Raw genomic sequence first — 20304 nt, 5'->3', positions numbered from 1 at the left:
TGTCATGGAGGCTAATGGGCCTTGAGAGGTGGTGGTGGTAGTGGTGCTAGAAATTTTGGGAAAATAATTACCCAGGCTTAGGTGCTGGGCATTTATTTAACTCATTTCATATGTGAAGCACCAAAGGTAGGGCGGACTGAATGGTGGCTCCCATCTTGAATTCCTCCTGTTCCTGCATCTGTCTCTATTCCTATTTGTACCTGTGACTGCCTGCGTCTGCTCAGTGCCTTCCCAGCACCGCCTTTCCACTCAGCCTATCCCGGCTCCCACCCTGGTCTCACTCAGCCCCACCTCCTCTCCTCCCAGCTCGGTGCTGAGCTCTCCTGGGGACTTTGCAGCAGCTTGTCAAGTTCTCAGATTTCCATTCCTATTGAAATTAGAGCCCAGTTTCCTTTTTTTGTAGAGGTCTACTGCTAGTTTATGCCTTGTCCCCTCTCCTTTGGCTTATTAAGTAACACCATCTGAGCTCATGTTTCCCCTTGGAAAGGGAGGTGTCCTGAGCAGCAGAACTAGTGACACAAGTTAAATTAGGATTTTATTCTAATCTGGATTTTATCAATAAATGTCACCAGCTTTGGGTTTTTAAGGAAAGAAAAGCAGAACTTCCTCTGGGACTTACTGAGTGGTCCTGTCTCTCTAGACACTGACTGGAAAAGAGTCTGGTGGGATTTGCGCCATACATTATTATGTTGACATATATGTGTGCCACGCCCTGGGGATACAATCAATGCTTTGAACTTTAGGGAATCACAGTAGACTCACAATGTCAGACACAGTGTATAGAAATGTTCCCATATGTTGCCTCATTTGATCTTCATAATCAACCCATGAGGCTACAGGGCTGCGAGGTGTGTGTGTGTGTGTGTGTGTGTGTGTGTGTGTGGTGGGGGGATGGGCTCCTCACATGTTGCTGGCTTAGAAAAGGTGCTTTGTCCAAGGTCACACAGCTAGTTCCTGGAAGAGCTGGGCCCAACTCAGGTCTTTTGAATCTGTTTTTATCCCTGTGGAATTTTAATCTTTTGAATTTTAATCTTTTAGAACAGGTGGATTCAGGATGGGGCCATCTAACAAACTGTTCCATTAACTTCTCAAATCAAATTGACATGTGAATTGCAAGGCCATGGCTGGGATTGGGACTTTGCAGGTAGAGTAATTCTGTTTCCCCACAGTCTGGTGGACTTCTTGGGAGGCCAGAGGGGAAAGCTGGTCACTTATCAGGGATCACTTCTGGTGATAGCCACATGATCTTCTGTCAAACTGACCTGGTGAGGGGTAGAAAAACTATCTGAAAGTGAAACAAAACAAAACAAAACCAAAAGACTCTGGAAAGGAGTCAATACTTAGAAAAAGGGTTAGTTTCTGCTTTATGGCTTCCATTCTGAAAACATGTGGCTAACATATGGGTTTGAGGAACACTAGGAGAGAAAAATAGGACTGAAAAAGCAGCTGAAGAAATAATTGTTGAAAAAAAAATTGGGGGGGGGGCGGTACTAGAGATTGAACCCAGAGATACTTAACCAATGAGCCACATCCCCATCCCATTTTATTTAGTATTTACTCATTCTAAAATATTTTTTTAGTTGTCAATGGATCTTTATTTTAATAATTTATTTATATGTGGTGCTGAAAAAACAAACCCAGTGCCTAACACATGCGAGGCAAGTGCTCTACCTCTGAGCCACAACTCAATTCCTTATTTTTTATTTTGAGACATGGTCTTGCTAAGTTGCCTAGGGTCTTACTAAATTGCTAAGGTTGACCTAGAACTTGCCATTCTCTTGCCTCAGCCTTCTAAACTGCTGGGATTACAGATGTGCACCAGAAAATGATTCATATTTGATGAAAGACATTTACAGATACAAGAAGCTGAGTAAAGGTCTAGGGATGAGGCTCAGTGGTAAAGTGGTGGCCTAGCATGTGCAAGGTTCTGAGTTCAATCCCCAATACTACACACACAAGAAGCTGAGGAAAACAACAGAATAAATACAAAGTAAACTATGGTGAGGCACATCATAGTAGCTGTGGTCTGGATGTGGTTTGTCCCCTCAGGTTCATTCACTGGAAGCTTGGTCCCCAGTATGTCAATGCTAAGAGGCAGTGAGACCTTTAGGAAGTGGGGCCTAGTGGGAGGTCACTAGGTCACAGGGGGCATCTCCTCAGAAGGGATTAAGGTCCTTGTAGGACCCTGAGTTAGTTCTCTAGAGTGTGTTGTTATAAAAAAACTGGCCCCTTCCCACTCCGTCGCTTCCCATCTCTCCCTGTGACTCCTTCCTCATGTGTTACTGATACCACTGGTGGTTACCGGTGACGAGTCCTGCCTCTCCACATGTTGAAGTGTAACACTAGAGAAGCATGCCATGCCGAGGCAAGCATATGAAGCAGGGTTTATTTAAAAAGGGGTAACATGGACTTCTCCCGGGAGAGAAAAAGGGGCCATAGCTGGTATCCTGGTATCCTCAGAAGCAGGGTGTTCTGCCCTTTTTTTATATGTCCTAGGCTTCCTCTGTTCTCCTGCCTTTTCCTCTTACCTCTCTCCTTGTGGAAGTGACTAGGCTTAGGGGATGCTTCCTGGTGAGAAGCAGATGGCTGGGGGAAGGGCAGGATAGAGCATCCCGGGACACATTAAAAAACAACTTTATTACTCCCTGGGACAGGTTACTTTAGCAACAGTTTGGAGGGGGGGCAAGTTCTTGATAAGCAGGAAGGGGTCTGAAGGAATTAACATTTCATTCCCTCAGGGGACAGTCTCCAACTTCCTGGACTCAAATTGGCCTCCTTGATCCAATCTGACTGGATTTACCCATCTCTACTGACTGCCTGTCTAATTCTGGTTTCAATCCTGTCTCTTCAAATTCACTCTTCTGCCATGATGTTCTGCCTTCCCTTGAGCCCCGAGGAATGGAGATTGCTGCCTATGGATTGCGACCTCTGAAACTCTGAGTCCCCAAAGAAACTTTTCCTCCTTAAAATGGTTCTTGTCAGGCCTATTAGTCACAGCAGTGAAAAGGCCAACTAAAATAGAACCCAACCTTAACACTCATCTGGGTATTCTAATTTGTCTCCCAAAGCAAAACTCAAACAAGTTCAGAACTCAGGAAGCAACCCTCTGGTGTCCCTGTCTTCTTATACGAAGAAGAATGACTGGTCCTTGAGTATTTAAATGACATCAGGTGCAACCTCTTCTATAGTAACTCAGGGGATGATTAGGGGTGGGCAGAAACTTCTTTTCCGCTGGTGACATCTGGCAGTGATTTCATGTGAGAGCCTAATTACAGAGCCTCTACTGTACCTGGCCCTGTCTCCAGTAATAGTCAATTTGAATTGTCAACTTGATTGGATTAAGAGATTATGGGTGTATTGATGAGGGTTTATCTAGGAATGATTGGTTTTGGCATGTGGGATAGCCAATTGAAATGGAGACCCTCCCTAAGCGTGGGCAGCACCGACCAATGGGATGATGGCTTGGTTGGAATAAAAGTTGGAAGAACAGGGAAGCAGCCGCAGAGGCAAGCTCGATTCTCTTCTACCGGTTTCTTGAGTGCTGCTGCGATCCTCTGAGAATATCGGACTCTGCCAGTGATTCTCCAGAGCCTTCTCAGACTAGGGGAGCACCCTTGATCTCTCTTGTTCTGGGGCTTCAGCCTCTCTCACCGCACAGCTGCTGGTTCTTCCAGCTCTCCAGCCTTCAGACGGCCATTGTGGACTAGACAGCTTCTGGCGACGGAAGCCAACCTAGTAAGTCCCCTTTTTACTTATTTAAAAAATATTTTTAGTTATAAATGGACACTGAAATGAAAGTGACCACAACACTCAGAAGAGATCTTTATTGCAGCAGTGAGGAGGAGGAGGAGGAGGAGGAGGAGGAGGAGGAGGAGGAGAAGGAGGAGAAGAAGAACAGATAGAAAGGACCAGAGGTGGGGGGGTTTGAGTGCCCGGGTGATCCTGCAGCTAACATTCCTTCAGCCCACCCTGCAGACAACTTAGTTCAGCCTGCCCTGCACCTAACAGACACAATATCCACAATATATTTTATTTTATTATTTTTAAATTTTATTTTTTAAATACATGACAATAGTGGAATGCATTACAATCCTTATTACACATATACAGCACAATTTTTCATATCTCTTTATATAAAGTATGTTCATGCCAATTTATTCCATTATACATATTCCTCTTTTTTTTGTATTACAATTCTTAATACACAGATATACCACGATTTTTCATATCTCTGTTTGTATGTTGGCACCAAATTCAAATCTTCATTCATGTATTTTGAATACTAATGAGCATCACATTTCACCATCCTTGCTAATCCTCTTCCCCCTCCCTTTCCCTCCCACCCCTCTTCCCTATCTAGAAATAATCTAATTCTCCCATGCTCTCCCTCCCTATCCCCACTTTGAGTCACCCCCCTTATATCAGAGAAAACATTCGACATTTGTTTTTTTGGGATTGGCTAATTTCACTTAGCATTAACTTCTTTAACGCCATCCATTTACCTGCAAATGACATGATTTTCTTCTTTTTTAGTGCTGAGTAATATTCCATTGTGTATAATTGTCACTTTTTTTTTAAAATCCATTCATCCACTGAAGGACATCTAGGTTGGCTCCACAATTTAGCTATTATGAATTGTGCTGCTATAAACATTGATGTGTCTGTGTCCCTGTGTCTGTGTCTGATATGCTGTTTTAGGTCCTTTGGGTATAGTCAGAGAATAGGAATAGCTGGGTCAAATGGTGGTTCCATTCCCAAATTTCCAAGGAATCTCCATACTGCTTTCCAAATTGGCTGCACCAATTTGCAGTCCCACCAGCAGTGTATGAGTGTACCTTTTCCCCCACATCCTCCCCAACACTTGTTGTTGTCTTCATAATAGCTGCCATTCTGACTGGAGTGAGATGATATCTTAGAGTAGTTTTGATTTGCATTTCTCTGATTGCTAGAGATGATGAGCATTTTTTCATATATTTGTTGATTGATTGTATATCCTCTTCTGAGAAGTATCTGTTCAAGTCCTTGATCCATTTATTGATTGAATTATTTGGTGTTTTTTTTTTTTGTTTTTTTTTTTTTTTTGGTGCTTGAGCTTGTGGATTTCTTTATATACCCTAGAGATTAATTAGTGCTCTATCTGATGTATGAGGGGTAAAAATTTGCTCCCAGGATGTAGGCTGTCTGTTCATCTCACAGATTGTTTCTTTTGCTGAGAAGAAACTTTTTAGTTTGATTCCATCCCATTTTTGATTCTTGGTTTTAATTCTTGCTCTATAAGAGTCCTATTAAGGAAGTTGGGCCTAATCCCACATGATGGAGATGGGCCTACTTTTTCTTCTATTAGACGCAGAGTCTCTGGTTTAATTCCTAGATCCTTGATACATTTTTTTTTAATTTATTTATTTTTTTAGTTTTCGGCGGACACAACATCTTTGTTTGTATGTGGTGCTGAGGATCGAACCTGGGCCGCACGCATGCCAGGCGAGCGCGCTACCGCTTGAGCCACATCTCCAGCCCCTAGATCCTTGATACATTTTGAGTTAACTTTTATGCATGTTGAGAGATAGGGATTCAATTTCATTTTGATGCATCTGGATTTCCAGTTTTCCCAGCACCATTTGTTGAAGATGCTATCTTTTCTCCAGTGCATGTTTTTGGCATCTTTGTCTAATATAAGATAGTTGTAATTTTGTGGGTTAGTCTCTGTGTCCTCTATTCTGTACCATTGGTCTACTAGCCTTTTGGTGCCAGTACCATGCTGTTTTTGTTACTATTGCTCTGTAGTATAGTTTAAGGTCTGGTATAGTGATACAATCTGTTTCACTCTTACTGCTTAGAATTGCTTTAACTATTCTGGGTCGCTAATTTTCCAGATGAATTTCATGATTGCTTTTTCTATTTCTATGAGGAATGCCATAGATGATTGGAATTGCATTAAATCTGTACAGTGCTTTTTGGTAGTATGGTCATTTTGATAATATTAATCCTGCCTATCCATGAGCAAGGTAGATCTTTCCATCTTCTAAGGTCTTCTTTGATTTCTCTCTTTAGGGTTCTGTAGTTTTCATTGTATAGATTCTTCACTTCTTTTGTTAAGTTGATTCCCAAGTGTCTTATTTATTTGAGGATATTGTGAATGGGGTAGTTTTCCTCATTTCCTTCTCAGGGGAGTTGTCACTGATATACAGAAATGCCTTATTTTTAAAATTTTTTTATGTGGTGCTGAGGATCGAACCAAGTGCCTCACATGTGCTAGGCAAGTGCACTACCACTGAGCCACAACCCCAGCCTGTGTCCCTTTTTTATAATTATACTTCCTGTTGATTCTGTTCCTCTAGAGAACCCTGACTAATACATCTCCCATCCCTTCAGTCTCAGCCACACTGGTCTCCTAGCTGTTCCTCATACAACCCAAGTGCTCTAGCTTCAGGGCCATTGTATTTCCCAGCGCTCATTTCTCAATTCTTAGAAACTGAGTGTTGCCTCTGCTCTCATCCACATGTGCTCTCATTCCATTCAGTCTCCTCTCAGTCACACCTTTCCCTGGCCACCCATCCAACACACAGCACCCCCGCCATCATTCTCTTTATTTTTTACCTTGCTTTCTTTTTTCTCTTTGATGAGGTCTTGCTAGATTGCCCTGCCTCCCAAGTAGCTGGAGTTGCAGGTCCATGCCACACAACTAGCTTTATTTTTCTTTATAACAAGTCTCACTGGCAATATTTACTTACATGTTTGTTTATTATCTCTCTCTTCCTAAGTAAGGGGCAAAGTCCAAGAGGAAAAGAGCTTTGATTTATTCATTGTTGCATGGATTGTGCCTACTATAGTAGCTGGCATAAAAATGAAATTAATAAATATGCATTGGTTGTATAATTTATCTAAAAGAATATATTTTTTGAGACTATAACTAACTGGGTACCTACCTTAGAGCTAGGCTTTCACCACACTTTTTTTCCATTCTATGTATTTAAATTGATTTAAATCAAGATTAAGATTATGAGATTAAAGTCGTGAGGAAATAAGACCTAGACAGTAGGGTAATCTGCTGATCTGCATTCAATTTATATTCTTGGTACATCATGAATTTTCTGAATTCATAAAATCAGGGCATAAAGAAGATTAAGAATGATATCAATTGTATTAAGCACTAATTTTATATTAGGAACTTGGAAAATTGCTTCTTCAGAACCAGATGGGTATAGTTAGCACAAAAGGAAGTACAGATTGGGTAAAATTGGGGCATCTGACTTCTAAATTGGTCAAATTATGTTGGTAATTACTAAGTCTTTGTTTTATGTCATGATGACCAGAGACCATGAAGCACTGTTGAAGACTTCACTTATTGAAATAATGAGAGAATGGGATAGGACATTGTCTAGATTTGCTAAGAACTGTGTCATACACTTGACTTTTCATATTTACATAAGGGCCTTTCACCGAGGTAAAACATAACTGAGAAGTCATTAAGAGAGAATGCTCTGTCACATTTGGGAGTGAATGTATGGGTGCAAAAGGATTCTGTGTACGGTAGGGGTTTGGATAATGGCCCCAAGAATGTCAAGGTACTAATTCCTGGAACCTATAAATGTTAACTTATATGGCAAAAGAAACTTTGCAGGTGGCATTAGGTTAGGGATCTTGAGACTTGAGATCATCCTAAATTATCTGGGTGGGCCCTAATCATAACCACAAGGGTCCTTATAAGAGGGAGATAGAGGAGACTTGACAATAGGAGAGGAGAAGGCAATGTGATGATGATAACAGAGATCAGATGGGACACCTGGAAGTCGAAGGAAGGAGCCACAAGCCCAGGAATAAAGGTATCACTAGAAGTTGAAAAGAACAGAGACATTTTCCTTGCAAAGCCTCCAGAAGGAACAGCTCTGCCAACACCTTGGTTTTGACTCAGTGAAATTGATTTCAGATTTCTGACTTACAGAACTGGAAGAGACATTGTTATGTTTGTACTAAGTAACTAGACACCTGATAACTTGTTACAGCAGCAATAGGAAACTAATACATGTGTTTTCTGGGAATACTTTGCTTCCAAGGAGTGGATACCAGAGCATCTGAATTGGAAGCAAGCTTCCTAGCTGTGACACCCATGCACACTGGCTGCTGCCTTCACCTTGTTTCCCAGAAAGCAGGACATTTGGCAAAGGATAGGATGCTAACATCTTTATGAGGGGTGCAAATCTGGGATAGTAAGGTGAGAAAAGGGGAAGTGAAACAAGAAAAGTTGCCTAAATTATTGACTCTAAGATATGTTGCTTCCCTGGCCACTAATTTTTTTTTTCTTCTTTATTTTTCTGGGGATTGATCCGAGGGTGCTTTACCACATTTCCAGCCCATTTTATCTTGAGACAGGATCTCACTAAGTAGCTTAGGGCCTTGCTAAGTTGCTGACGCTGGCATTGAACTTGTGGTCCTCCTGCCTCAACCTCCAGAGTTGCTGAGATTTTAGGTGTGCGCCACTCTGCTTGGCTCCACTGATTCTTTATGAAAATAAAGAAAGGAAAAAAATAGCATGCTGAGGGACACAGGGAATTTTGGCAAGGGAAAGTTATGCATATTTTTCTGGCTTAATTTTTCTGACATGTTGTTTATCATGGGCTTTGGGGCGGGGCATTGTAGGTTTTGACAAATTGTGAATGTGACTACACATCCTTAAGTACAAGTATTCTATAGCAATGGAAAATTAAATAGGCTTAAAGAAGATTTTAAAGTGGTTAATAATGAGACTAAAAAAATCAAATATTACAATTTGAGAAGACTAGACCATCCCATTTTTCCAGTGCAGTTAGTGTGTACTAAAAATGAATAAGCAAATTTTCAAAAAGGAAAATTCAACCTTGAGGTGCATTTCTATAATTGAGAAATATAGCAGAAAGTAAATAAAAACATCCTAATTCTCTAAGAAAAAGCAAAAGTCGTAAAAGACAAAATAACTAAAATGCTGCAAGAAGGAAACTATCCATTCATGTGAGTGTAGACACACACACATGCAGTAGTTTAATTGTAATTTGTTCTGAGACTATATGACAGATTATAGAGAGAGACTACAGACAAAACATCTTTACCGAGTTGTTTTTCCACTCCTCTTGGTTTGTGTTCAATGTGGCCAGCACACTCCGGAGGGTCATAAAGGGCCTGTTGAGCCTTGTTGACTTGACCTAAGGAGGTATTTCATGGACTCTTTCTGATGTCTTTTTCTTTAGAGAGGATGGCAAGAAGGTCTCTGGAGCTGCTTGGGCAGAAGAGCTCACTGGCCCTCTACAGATGACCTTGTGAGAGGTCATTTTACTTGAATAGGGATATCTTTTCTCTAGGTTTTCTCAAGGTCATCTGTAAGGTAAATGGCAAAAACTTAGAATATTTTTGCATTGGTAATTCTTGCTGACCTCGAACTCCAGTTGAATTTGAACCACTTTGTTTAGATTCCAAATCACAGGTGAAATGGAGTATAGGAGTTCAGCAGGAAGCATTTCCATGGGGTATTTCTTCACAGAAACGTTTGATACTTTTTCTTGCATTACTTCTTTTCATTGAATTTCTTTGGATCTGTTTGTGAACTTGGTAAAGACATCATCTTCTGGTGTCTGTCTTCCTGAACCGTCTTCCAGTGTAACGTCTCCCTAGCTCTCCAGAGATAGACTCCCGTGCATGGGCAGGGAGAAGTGCTTAAAGGCCCCTGGATGGACTAGAAATTTGTGATTCTACTTAAGGTACAGTAGAGAGGTTTAAAGGGTTCTAGCTTTAAAAGATGCAGATAGTTCAATTAGAACATTGAACTGAATAACTCCATTTCTTTTTACAAATGAAAAATGACAAAATTAAGATCCGAAGCCAAGAAACACATCATGATGTCCTTTGGTGAAAAATCTCCGGTTGGCCACCTCTGAAAGTTAATCATAACCACTTTCTGTCCTCAGGAGAGAGCTGGTGGTAGTGGGGGAATGCTTTCTGTGCTGGCTGTGGCACTCCAATAGAGCCTAGTAAATGTGGATAATGGATTACTCTGTTATTATGTGATGACAGAGTAAAGAATATCAGAATAGTGGACAGTGCATTATTTTTGTGTAAGATGCATTGACAGGGATTTGTTGTAAGAGATTCGTGTACATTCTCCCCCATTTATAAAAGGGCCATGGTGACCACAATGCTGTGTGACTGACCAGAAATCAGGAGGACCTGAGTCCTAGCTGCCTCCCCATTAAGCATTTGGCTCTAGTCACATGGCCTCCCTGTTGGACCTTCAAGGGGCCAGCTCATTCTTGACTGAGGGATTTGCACCTGTGTTCTTCTCCCTCCAGTGTCCACCTCCTTAACTCCCACAGACATACTATGACTGGTTCCTTTACTTCTGTAACATTTTTACTCAAAAATCTTGGGGTCTTCCCTGGTTACCCTGTGGAAAATTCCCAGCTTTCCATACTGGCCACAAGCAATTACATGAACACTTTGTATAAACTGTCATTATGTTTAATTCTTTGCATGTTCTTACTAGAATACTCTTTTATTTTACTGATTTGTCTCCTTAACTGTCTCCATCACTAGATTGTAAGCCTCAAGGCAGATATGTTGCTTGTTTTGTTCATTGTTTTATCTCCAACTCCTAGAAGAGTGTTGGGCTCATAGCTGGTCCTCAAAAGGTATTTGTTGAGAGAATGAATGGCATGCTGTGATGGTTTAGATGTAGTGTCCCCCAAAAGTTCACATGTAAGACTATGTAAGAAGCCTGGAGGAGAAATGATTGGGTTATAGTCTTAACCTAGTCAGTGAATTTATCACAGATGGGATTAACTGAGTGGTGGCTGGAGGCAGGTGGGGCGTGGCTGGAGGAAGTAATTCACTGGGGGCATGGTTAGGGGGTATATATTTTCTATCTGGAGAATGGAGTTTCTTTATCTCTCAGTTCCTGATGTTCATGGGAGCTGCTTCTCTCTGCCGTACTCTTTTGCCATGATGTTCTGACTTACCTTGAACTCTGAGGAATGGAGCCAGACTTCTATGGACTAAGGCCTCTGGAACCATGAGCTCTTAAATGAACCTTTCCTTTTCTACAGTTGTGCTAGTTGAGCCTTTTAGTTACAGCAGAGAAATAGCTGACAAATATACCTGCCAAGAAGCTGGCCAGCCTTTTTGGAGAGAGTTTGGGGAGGTAGCCTGCGAGGATTGATCACTTCTAAGCTGAGACCTAGAAAGCCAGGTTTCTCTACCTGGAAATGCAAGTTTCCCTCTTGGAACTGGGAATTCCTTTCACCCCTATCAGGCACTCTACTTCAAGAGATAAAAATAGAAAGCAGAAATCTTTCTGGACTTCCTCTACTCTGTTGGATGACAGTGCCGACAGGCAGCACAGTTACAACTAGTTTTCTTTGGCTGACTCACTTACCCAGTTAGTCTTGTAAGGACCATGTCTGTTGGTTACCAACTGTATCCTGGTGCCTCAGTAAGTATCAGATGTGTGAGTTAGAAACTATAGACATGTGACTGTGAATCCCACTAACGTACTTGCCGAGTTTGTTTAAATATGGAACTAGGATCTGCAGGATTGGCACAGTGGTGAATCTTTTTTTTTTTTAATTTATTTATTTTAATTAGGTATATATGACAGCAGAATGCATTTTGATTCATTGTACACAGACACCGTGGTGAATCTTAAAAAACATGGTGTTGCCCTCATGGAGTCCACATAATCATCAGCCAGAAGTAAAGCAGAAGTAAAAACAAGGATTTTGTATGTAAGGAAAAAGAGAAAGGCGAGAATGCCGTGAAATTTATAGCAATGAAACTTTTGGTGCATTATAATTGTACATAATGGTGAGATTCATACATGCACATGAAATAACCATATAATTTGGCTAATATCACTCCCCAGTATTTCTCCTTTACCTCCCTTCTGCCTCCTCCTGGTAATTTTCCTGTCCTCTACTGATCTCCCTTTGATTTTTAATAAGATATGCTCACACCCCATCTTTTTAGTTTTTATTTTTTTGTTCCCTCTTTGGCTTCCACATGTGATTGAGAACGTAACAATGCTTAACTTTCTGGGTTTGGCTTATTTTCCTTAATGTAATGGTCTCAAATTCAATCCATTTTCCTGCAAATGACATAATTTCATTCTTTGTGGCTGAGTAACACTCCATTACAGCAAGGGAACTTAATCTGGGCTTGAGGGGCCTGCTGGAAGTGGAAGATTTTATAAGGAAGGGATTGTCTTCTAGAGGTGGGTGCTCATCATGTGCAGAGTGAGTGTGATAGCTGAGAAGAAGCCCTGTGTGACTGGAGAGTGAGAAAGAGAGAACGCATGCTGGAGGGGGAGGCAGGAGCACAGATTGTAAATTTTGTTAACAATATGCAAACAATTTTGGGCTTTTCCTGCAAACTTCCTCTACCTCTTAGGGTAATTTTTAAAAATATTTTTTAGTTGTCAATGGACCTTTACTTTATTTATGTGAGTGCTGAGAATTGAACCCAGTGCCTCACACATGCCAGGCAAGTGCTCTACCATTGAGCCATAGCCCCAGTCCCTCTTAGGGTAATTTTTTAAACTTTGTATTTGGACATAATTTTAGACTTATAGAAGTGTTGCAGAAATAGTTCCCAAATCCCTTTCACCCAGCTTCCCCCAATGTCAACATCTTATGTAATCATAGTATAATTATTGAATCTGAAACATTAGCATTGATGCAATACCAGTTATTATAGATTTTTTTTTCAGGTTTTCACTACTGTGAAACAGCTATTGAATTTTGCATTGGATTTAGTTATCATTCTCCTAAGTCTCTTCCAATCTCACACTCTGAACATGACATTTCACTACTTCAGCTTATCATAAAAATGAGGATGATAAACAGTTATCACACCAAAAAATAATAACAATTCAACATTGTCTGTTAGTATTCCATTTTTATTGCTGCTCCTAAGATATCAATTATGGCTAATTTTCCATTAATATTATAGTTGAATTTCATACTGTGCTTTGAGTTATCTCTCTTTAGTTAGCTGTATTCTAGAATCTTTCTATCTGCTATGGTAGTGATTTGCTCACGTGGCAAAGTAAAATGAAATTTAAACTAAGTAAAATTTAAATCCTGTTCCTTATTCACATTAGCTACATTCTAAGTGCTCAGCTAACATATGTAACAGGTGGCTACTATGGTGGAAATCACAGATATAGAATATTTCCAGAAAGTTCTATTTGGATAATCCCATTTTAGAATATTTCCCTCCTATATTTTCCATGTCATTAACTTTTCATGATAGAAGAACAGTTGCTGCTTAGAGCAGGATTTCTCTAATTTAGTGCTGTTGCCTTTCTTGTGGGGGATGTCCTGTGCCTTGTAGGATATTTAGCAGCAGCATTTGGCAGTAGGAACCCCCAGTAATATCAATTGAAAATGTCTCCTGCTATTTCTAAATGTTCTTTGAAGAATGAGAGTCACTAGTTTAGGAAACTTTGTTCTGTTTTAATTAAAGATATTAGGAAACCAGAAGAGATGAGCATAATTTATTCTGTATAGGTATAACACTTGTTTTGTTTGATGAATGAGTGAACAGATGTTGAGATGTTAGGAGCTTTAGATGTTAGAAGATGAATTCCATCAGGAAAATTTATTGGCCCTCCTTGTTTCTCTTCTAGTCTTGCCAAGTTTGATCAGGAATTAGAGTGCAGAATCAAGAACATATTAATTAGCTCCAGCTATGGCTGTCAAGCCCTGCACCTCCTCTGCTGCACTTGGTGGAGGGAAGGGGAAAAGCTGATGCCTCTGCATCTGCCCCAATTATCCCTCAGGCCCAGGTCACACTCAGAGCTGATTTTTAAAAGCAAACTAACATTGTAGGTTCTTACTGTTTGCACTCCTTATGCTCCATAAGGTGCCATGAACGCTTTCTGAATTCCTCTGCTTCCTCATTGGCAGTGTATCAAAGGACAGGGCATTAATGCAGGGAGCAATTCTCAACTTATTTTTGTGAGGATGGCATTGCCAGATCATTCAACCAGAAAAGACAGTGCCAAAATAAAACAATGGAAGAAACCCAAAATTGACTGGCCAAATTCCATCATGAACTAGACATGAAAGTTTCTATATAATAAGCTATTTTTATTGACAAGTGTAGCAAAATCACATCTATGAATTAAAAACCTCTTAGAAAAATAGGAATAGATAGTGGGTTGATATATCCCTGCAATGCATGTTTAGATTTCAACCCCAGACCTAAGAAAAAGGAATGTATTTTTAGAAATGGCATTATTATGATGTATTTACCCCAAGACGGGGTCATAAGGGAATATAGGATGGGCTATTGGTTCAGTGTGACTTGCTTTCTTATAAGGAGAGCAGGGTGGGATGTTGGTACTGTTGCAGTTTTGTCCTTATAAGGAGAACAGAGTGGGCTAGTGGTTCACTGGAACTTGTGCCCTTATAAAAAGAACAGGGAGAGCTCTGATTCACTATGCTTTTCATCCTTCTATGATTGTATTCTATTTGATTTTTTTTAGTGAAATATTTGAATTCCTATCCCTTTTCATTTTGGGTTTGTTCTTCATGGATTTCTCTGTGGTTCCCAGAAGGGTCCCTTTAACAGGGGAAAGAGAAATTATCTGATGTGAACATATAGCAGCATAACTTCAGTAACATGAAGAATGCTGCTCCCGTACATCTGTACTCTGTCTCACTGATGTCAGAAATGTAACAAGTGTATGCATTGTGTGCAGAGTCAAGGATGAAGTTCCTCTGAGGGCCTGTGTACTTAAGCCTGGTGAAACAACATTTTAGGCATCCTCTGGGTCAGCAGAAGATCCCATGATCTCTATTCAAATAAATATTCTGTTCTTTGGAGCTACTCTCAGTGGGTATGATCTTGCACGTTCCTGAGATACCCTCAAAGCATCTTCCCTATTGTGTTTGTGCAAAGAATCTAGCATGTCTTTAGGGTCGATAAGATCTTCAACAATCACATCTTCTTTAGCATCAACTTTGCATGTGCATTTCTCTCCAAACTGCAAATTTCAAAAATCCTTTTGCTCTGTTTGCTGCTCCTCATTCTCACAGTAAAGTGGGCTAAAAGCTGCCAGCAATATACATGCCAGTGACTGAATGCTGTGCTATCTTGAAATTTCCTCCACTCGGTTAATTAGCCCCTTGCTTTCAAATTCAGCCTAAAACAGAGTCTTAGCAAATGGGCAAAATATGATCAAGTTCTTTGACAGAAAATACACAAACGACCTCTAGTCTGATTTCACAGTCTTCATTTCTTTCTGAAACCTCATTAGCATGGTAAGCATTCCTACTGATATTCTGGTCTTCTGAGCTCCCCCCAGAATTGCTCATTAAGCTCTGCTTACTACATTCCAAAACTTTTCAGGCTTCCATCTTTGAACTGTGAAAACCATCTCTAAAGGTTTCTGATTCATGTGGTCCAGTTGTCACAGGAATGACCCCACTTTTTGGGAGCCAATTTCTGTTTTTAAGCTTAATTTGGCACTAACCACACCACCCAATGAGAACAACTTAGGGATGAAAACTTTATCCCAAGCGCATGCTTTTAGAGGTCACAGTCTGTAGATGGCTGAAAACATTGCTCTGGGCCCAATGTGAGGCAGCACATCATGGGGCAAGGACCAAGCAAAGGAAAGCTGCTCTCTTCATTGCAAAAATGAAGTAGACAGAGTTAAAGGAGACACAGGGGAGAAGCACCCTTTCAGCTTCCACCTGCCTATAGTTAACTAACCACCCAGTTAGTCCATTGGAACTAGGAGGGTCTGATTAGGTACAGCTCTCACAGTCCAGTCGTTTTGTCTTCGAATATTCCTGCATTAACACAACAGCTTTTGGGGAACACCTCATTTTTAAACCACAAGAAGTTGTAAGCCTATCTGCTCAGGACAGTGAAACCGGGGAAATGACATGTTCAAGCCCAGCTTGAACAACTTAGCAAGACCTTTTCTCACAATTAAAAGGATATGGATCTAACTCAGTGTCAGAGCACTTGCTTAAAGCATGTGATACTCTGGGTTGATGCGTTGAGTTGCCAGTATGTTGGGGGGGGGGAGGAGAAAGAAAGAAAAAGGGTGAGGGGTTTTTGAGGGAATGAGTTCCACCCTCTGCCCTTCTATTATGTGAGGACATAGAACCAAAGTTGTGCTTTGACCTTGAACTTGCCAGTCTACAAAACTTGGACAAATTAATTTGTTAATAAATTGCCCAGTCTAATGAATTTGGTTATCATAGCAGGAAGGTACCCAGTCATCTGAGAATGCCTCCATTTCTTCCCGCTTTGGGATGGACACTTGTACTGGTTCTAGGATTCTTGGCTTCCAGAGTATATCTTTTATCACTTTGAATGTTTCAACACACTGTTTTGTGCTCTAGTGTTTCTAAGCAGAGATCTGATGAAGACCTTATGGGGAAATTATGATGAGCCCTTTCTCCCTGTCAACCCTGTAGGTGTGCCTACCATGCTCTAGAGGGTCTTAGGAACAGAGCATTGTTATATTATAATGATGTGTGTGAGGTGCAACCATCCTTTTGACACCCATTATTCAGTGTTGGATAGAAGAAAAAGAAGTGGGATACCTTGAATGTAGATCTGATGAGGTCTTTCAATGCCAAAGTGATTACAGACTTCTAGACTTGAAATGAAAAGTCCATTGACTACTGTACAAATTTTAATTAAAAAAGATACATGTCAGTTTCTATAACCCATTGAATTGAAAAACTTCTGGATTCCTTTCTGATTCTTACTGTGAAAGTGGCCTAAAGGGAGATGGCCAGTGTGGGTGATGTCCAGGCGTGACCAGGACATTTCTCACCAATGTGAGCAAATTTCAAACACTGGATGTATAAGAGGGTGGCTGCAGCTGGGTATTTGTCCATAAGTACAGGAAGCTCTTGGTGGTGACCTGTTGGACTCCCAGCTAGTTAGCACATTTGCTTGGTGGTTGGCCGTTGGTGGTTATGGTCTTTGGAGATTGGTTCTTTGATTTGGGTTTCTTGTTTAGTCTTGTTTTATTTTTATTTATTTATTTATTTTTTTGGTTTGTTTGTTTTGTTTTATTTATTTATTTATTTATTTATTTTATTTTTTTAGGTAGCATCCTGATTTGGTGTTCCTGCTTAGGATGCATAGTGGTGAGACTAGTGTAGTGTCGCAGAGGCCTTATTCCTGCCAGGAGAAGGCCTTCACAGACCATTACCAGGTCTTGAAGGACATTGGGTACGGATTGTTTTGTCAAGTCAAACTAGCTCGCCATCTGCGCACTGGAGCTGAGGTGGCAGTGAAAGTCCTGCCAAGGAGCATGTGGAAGACTTTGGTCCTCCCTGAAATACGGGCAATGAAGACCCTGAACCACCCGAACGTGATCCAGCTCTTTCAGGTGATTGAAACCTGCAAACAGATCTACATCGTGATGGAGTACGGGGTTAGAGGAACTTTATTTGACCTCATCCTGCCTGGGGGCATTCAGGAGAATGAGGCCAAGAGACTGTTTAGGCAGATCACGTGTGCAGTGTGCTACTGCCACAAGATGCACATCTTGCATGGAGACCTGAAGCCCGAGAACATTGTGCTGGATGCCAAAGGCAACATCCGAATCATCGACTTTGGCTTAAGCACCATGTTCAAGCCTGGGCAGAAGCTGACCCAGTTTTGGGGCACTCTGGAGTACCATGCCCCCGAACTTGTGCGCAAGGAAGTACATGAGGGTCCCCCAGTGGACAGCTGGAGCCTGGGTGTCATTTTGTATTTTATGTTGACTGGACACCGCCCATTTAAGGCATCCAGCAAGAAGAGGCTAAGGAAGAAGATCTTACACCCCAAGGTGAAATTTCCCCAGCATGTCTCGGCCGAAGCACAAAGACTCTTGAAGAAAATCTTGATAGTGGACCCTAGAGCAAGGCTCTCGGTAGAGGAAATCTTGGCGGACCCGTGGCTGAATCAGGATGAGGAGAATTTATCTTACCATGATGTGCCCCTCCCCAACCTCTCAGACCCCACAGTACTGACAATGCTGTTCGACATGGGGTACGACCCTTACAGTACCTGGGTGTCACTGTCCCAGAAAAAGTTTGATGAGGCGATGGCTTCCTATCTCATAATCCAGCAGCAGATAAGCCAGGGGGCAGGCTGCATGAAGCCTGTGAGAAGGGATCCTTCCATTTCCCCTGCCCTCCCGCAGAGGAGGGCGAGTGAGCCTGCCCTTCACACCTTCCCCCTGCCCTGTGAGCATCATCAGCCTCAGGAGGCCAAGGAGTCAGGGCAGAAGGGCTTCAGAAGGGCCAGCTGGCCTGCCATTAGTCTCTGCTTCCTGCATGAGAAGCCCCCCACTCCCAGGTTAGCCTCCCAGCATCACTCTATGTTCAACTCACCCCAACCCTGGCCATCAACAGACAGCCATGTCACCCAAGATGCCACCACAGGGTGTCCCTGGGGCCACAGGAAGGGCTGGAAGCGGGTGAGGCAGAGGATCGCTGCCTCCTTTCGCGTACTGTGCTGTAGCACATCCTCATGTGTTGGCGAAAACGAGGCTCCTACAAGGAGATTAGAATCCTATGTTACTACAGTTCAGATGGACCAAACGAAGAAACAGCCAGCCAGAGGACCTTTTGCTCTGTGGATGCTGTCATCACTATGTGGGCATTGGTCATGTGGACCCCAACAGCTGCAGGACTGAGAGTGCACACTGGTTGGGCTTCTCCACATAGGGTCCAGCCAGGAGCACACCTGGATCTACCTGGACATCAGGCGTCTCCCTTGCCTTCACCTGCCAGGGACATCAGATGAGACTATTTACCCTGGGACCCTTCCCCTACTCTGCTCTTCTCTGTCCTCTCTCCCATGCTCTTGTTATGGCAGAGATATTTCTTAATAAATTTGTTTCTCTCAAATTGCATAGTCAAATTGATATTCTAAAGATTAAAAAAAAACTGATCTAACAAACGGGGTGGGGGGTGTCTGTGAGTGAGGGCTGGAGCCCACCAGGCATCCTCTCTAAGGCCTGCACCACTGTGCCTCCCTCTCCTGTTCAATGTACAGAGACCTACTCACCTTGAACCAGTGCAGATGAGGACTCACTGGCTTTAGCTTGTGTACAAGGGAACACACTCACCTTTAGCCAATGTAGATGGGGACTCACTTGCTTTGATCTAGTGCCAGTGGAGACTTGTTCCCATTAAACTAATGGATGAATATTTTGACTTAGAGCCAGTGTAGATATGAGTGACTTTGATCTGGTAGCTTTTGGCAGAAGGAATCCCTCTCTGAGGTATGTGGAGAAGAAGGTGGGTGGGAACTGTTGGAGAAATCATATCCGAGAAGACCCCAGAGTGTTCTATGGCATCATCTCCTTCATACTGTTTGCTAGGAAGTCAGAGGAGGGCCAGGGGTTAGGGGTGGGCCTGCCTGCAGCAGTGACTGTGCCTCACCACCTGCCATGCTGCCTCATCACCCAAATCCTCATGGCTCCTGCTTGTGAGAAACTAATGTGACCCCATTTTTGAGAAACCAGCCTCTATCTCAGAGCAAAGCCTGTCCAGGAAGGGGGCATGACCCTTGTCCTTGGAAAAACCCACAGAGCACTCCTAAGCACATACTCACCCTGCTGAGTTGCTTGTCTGCAAATAATGAGAGACCTGCAGCGCCAGGTGTCCCTGACTCAGGCTAGGTGAGGACCCATAGCAACCCCCTAGTAACCACCAGTCAGCATGAGACAGGGAAAATACCTGGGATGCCAGATGACCCCCCCCAGTAGTTTATGGTGGTTGATAACATGTTGGGAAACCATGTAGTTTTGTATGTACACCCCTCGTGGTTTAAACCAATCAGTTCAAAGGAATCTCCCTCTTGAACTAACCAATCACCCCTACCCAACTTGTTCCCGCCAGTGAATGTGCTAATCAATGTTAAGAGTTGTTGTTTGACTTTCCCGCGGTATGGAATGATTTGCTGTATGATGTTGTGATGCATAGAGTATCCCCCCAAAACCTATAAAATCTCACTTAACAAAGGACCAGGACTCACTCCCTGGGACTGCTGCATTGGAAACGGTTGTGAATCCTGGCTCAAGCTTGCAATAACGACTCTTGTGTGATTGCACTGGTTTCAGCTCCTGGAGGTCTATTGGGGTCCCATGAATCTGGCATAACACTAGAGGTAGCAGAGGAGGGAGCACATGGGATTTGGGGAGTCAGATGACAGGCCATCTTATGGATGCTATTTACATAAAGGCAAAGTGTACCCATGTGGAATTGCTCTTTGTTTTGGGTTCTCTTGATGCTGAAGTTTGTAAATTAAAGG

General features: G+C 42.1%; 1 protein-coding gene across 2 annotated transcripts in view; it reads left to right on the top strand.

Moving 5' to 3' along the window:
• Positions 1-18869, top strand: part of LOC124099163 (sperm motility kinase 2B-like) — a 54688-nt gene extending 35819 nt beyond the window's left edge. Inside the window, exons 3-4 of one of the 2 annotated variants that reach the window (XR_009227769.1) lie at positions 1039-1144; positions 2739-3716. Coding sequence is in view for 1 of the 2 variants with exons in the window: in XM_046454192.2 (XP_046310148.1) it covers positions 17132-18682 (1551 nt within the window). In the remaining variant the exon portion in view is untranslated. Of the gene's footprint in view, positions 1-1038; positions 1145-2738; positions 3717-17100 lie in introns of those variants that run through there. The other variant, XM_046454192.2, reaches the window with a different exon arrangement.
• The last annotated feature ends 1435 nt before the right edge of the window (positions 18870-20304 follow it).

Source organism: Marmota monax, unplaced genomic scaffold (genome assembly GCF_021218885.2).
Source record: "Marmota monax isolate L192 unplaced genomic scaffold, Marmota_monax_Labrador192_F-V1.1 WCK01_AAM20220418_F8-fsc00011, whole genome shotgun sequence".
Taxonomy (NCBI): Eukaryota; Metazoa; Chordata; class Mammalia; order Rodentia; family Sciuridae; genus Marmota; species Marmota monax.
This window is presented reverse-complemented; position numbering and strand designations above follow the sequence as displayed.